Here is a 2,343-nt window from a genome sequence, read left to right on the forward strand (position 1 = left end):
GTGGACCCCTAGAAAATACGAAATTTTTCACCAGGCCTGACCACTTTGCCAAATAAAACTTTTTGTATATGTTCAGGGGGGCAAAAATGCAGTCGAAGTGTTGAAAAATAAGAAACATAGCAAAAATGAATGATGAAAACCACCTGATTGCACCATTAGCTTTGGTCTCTGGGAAGAGACTCCTCTATAAACCACTTTGTTTGAGGGAGGAGGAGCAGGATTAAGCTTTTAGCCTTTAGTCCTCTGAGGGCCATTCTTTTGTAGGCTGATGTTTGACTGTATGATTCCACAATAGCAAGCAGTCCCAGGTGAAACATGCTGAAGCTAAAACATCTACTATCAAACATTAGGAGAGTTTTACCATGGCTCCATCGTCTCTGGCCCTACGTATGTTCTGTCGTCCATCCAGCCAGTAGACTAGCCGGTCCAGGGGGTCGTAGCTGACAGCTCGGACGTTCCTCAAGACGTGGATGGGCAGGATGATGTCAGGACTCTGTTCTCCCAGAACCATCCTGCTGATACTGGCCTTTTGACTGAAGAGCAGGAAACTAGAGGGAGCTGCAGACAGAGAGGCAGAAAGGAGGGGATGACGGGTGAAGGAATGGAGAGAAGGAGTGAGTAGAGACTGTTCTCTCTCTCTGGTAAAAGGAAGGCCAAAGGTTGCTCAATGCATATTGTGAAATATAAAGACAAACACGCAGGGTCAAAACCTAGTACGCCAAGCCCTAACACACACGTCAACAGCTGAAACCGCTCTGAATGATGGTCCCAGGAGCTGAGGAAGAGTTTGGAAACAAGAAAAGTATGCTGGATTTCACACAAAGGCAACTGAGGTTAATCCTTTTACCTTTTACTTGGATCCCTTCTGTTCCATTTGCTCTCGACTCCCAAATAAAGCTGCTTGGAAGTCCATCATAGGACAACCGCACAATCTCTCAAACACACACATACATTTCCAACCATCTCACTGTGAATTGTTTCAGTACCTGAGCAAAAAACAAATAAGAGGTGAAATTTGAAATCTGTTCAATATAAACCAGCTCATTTGTAAATGCTTAATAGCAGGGGTTGTGCAGCTGTTTAAGAGTCAAATTCAAGCAAGATGATTGCCATACAAGACTTACTTCCTGTTGCCAAAAGGGTGGCGCTATGACTTAATATTGGCATGCAGATGTGTTCAAGTTGGGACTTTTATCAGATATGTGAAGTCTGGCACAGATTGGATAATCTGTCTATAATCTATAGACTGTACTGGCCAGATTTGAAGTCAATCCAATCAATTCCAGAGGAGGAGTTACTTAAAATACAATGTGTGGAAATGGCGCCAAAATGGCACTCACTGCTTATGCCCTAAATATGATGATTGCTGGAGGATTGTTGTTATTGTTCAACTGAAGGAATGTGGCAATAAATTCGGAAATAGTGTGCTTTATTTAAGAACTGAGACAGACTCTCAACCACTATTAGAACAGCAGTACTGTATTTTACTGCCTTGTTCAAGGACACCTCAACTAGACTTCTTAAAAGCTGGGATGTTTCTCATTTGTTTTTTACAGTCAGTCCTGGGATTCACACCAGTGACCTTCTATTCCCAAACATACTTGTGTTACTCTCTGAATCCCAGCAGCTCTGTACTTACAGCTACAGTTTCGTGCATCTGTGTTCAGTGTGTAGTGGGAGGCACAGCGGCACTGGGCACCAGCAGGCGTAGCGAGGCAAAGGTGGGCACAGTTGCCGTTGTTATGTGAGCACTCGTTGGTACCCTCCTGACGAGAGGAATGGAACACCAGGATGTCCAGCATCAGCTCCAGCTGGCCCTGAGGACACAATAATGCAACAGTGGAAAAGCTCAGTATCCTAGGGCCTCATTTATAAAAACATTTCTAAGATTTGTACTTGAACTTAAGATCATTTCTGATGGGGTACTTACGTCGGATTCATAAAAGATACTGAGCATACTAATCCTTGCTTTAGCAGGTTCTCAGAAGCCCATTTATAACTTACACACCTGTGATCTTTAAATCTTACATTTACGTAAAATTGACAGTACCTGCCTTACTGATTTCCCCTTACATAATGCAAGAACAAATGAGGGTTTACTTAGGAATAAGCATGGACCAAAACACACACACACAATAGATAGTGAATTAACAGGGGTATGAGTCTGTGTTTAATTCATTCAACAAACCAGCACACTATTTTTAAAATCTTTTTAACTGTTCATAAGTCATTCCCAAGGTCTTCTCTCACTAAGCACAGCTACAATGGAGGTTGAGTGACTTTAGTTTGTACAGAATACAATTTATCTTTATGAATTATATTCAATTTTTCAATTCAATTCAA

The 2,343-nt window shown here is 42.0% G+C and overlaps 1 protein-coding gene across 1 annotated transcript in view; it reads right to left on the reverse strand.

The window, feature by feature from the left end:
• lrp5 (low density lipoprotein receptor-related protein 5) overlaps positions 1 to 2,343 on the reverse strand; it is a gene marked incomplete at its 5' end in the record, with an annotated part of 46,724 nt that overhangs the window by 9,346 nt on the left and 35,035 nt on the right. The window contains 2 exon segments of the mRNA XM_035664500.1: positions 362 to 558; positions 1,640 to 1,817. Coding sequence (XP_035520393.1) covers positions 362 to 558; positions 1,640 to 1,817 — 375 coding nt within the window.

The sequence above is a fragment of the Morone saxatilis genome, unplaced genomic scaffold (genome assembly GCF_004916995.1).
Source record: "Morone saxatilis isolate NCDOM2014 unplaced genomic scaffold, NCSU_SB_2.0 Contig2, whole genome shotgun sequence".
NCBI classification, from domain to species: domain Eukaryota; kingdom Metazoa; phylum Chordata; class Actinopteri; family Moronidae; genus Morone; species Morone saxatilis.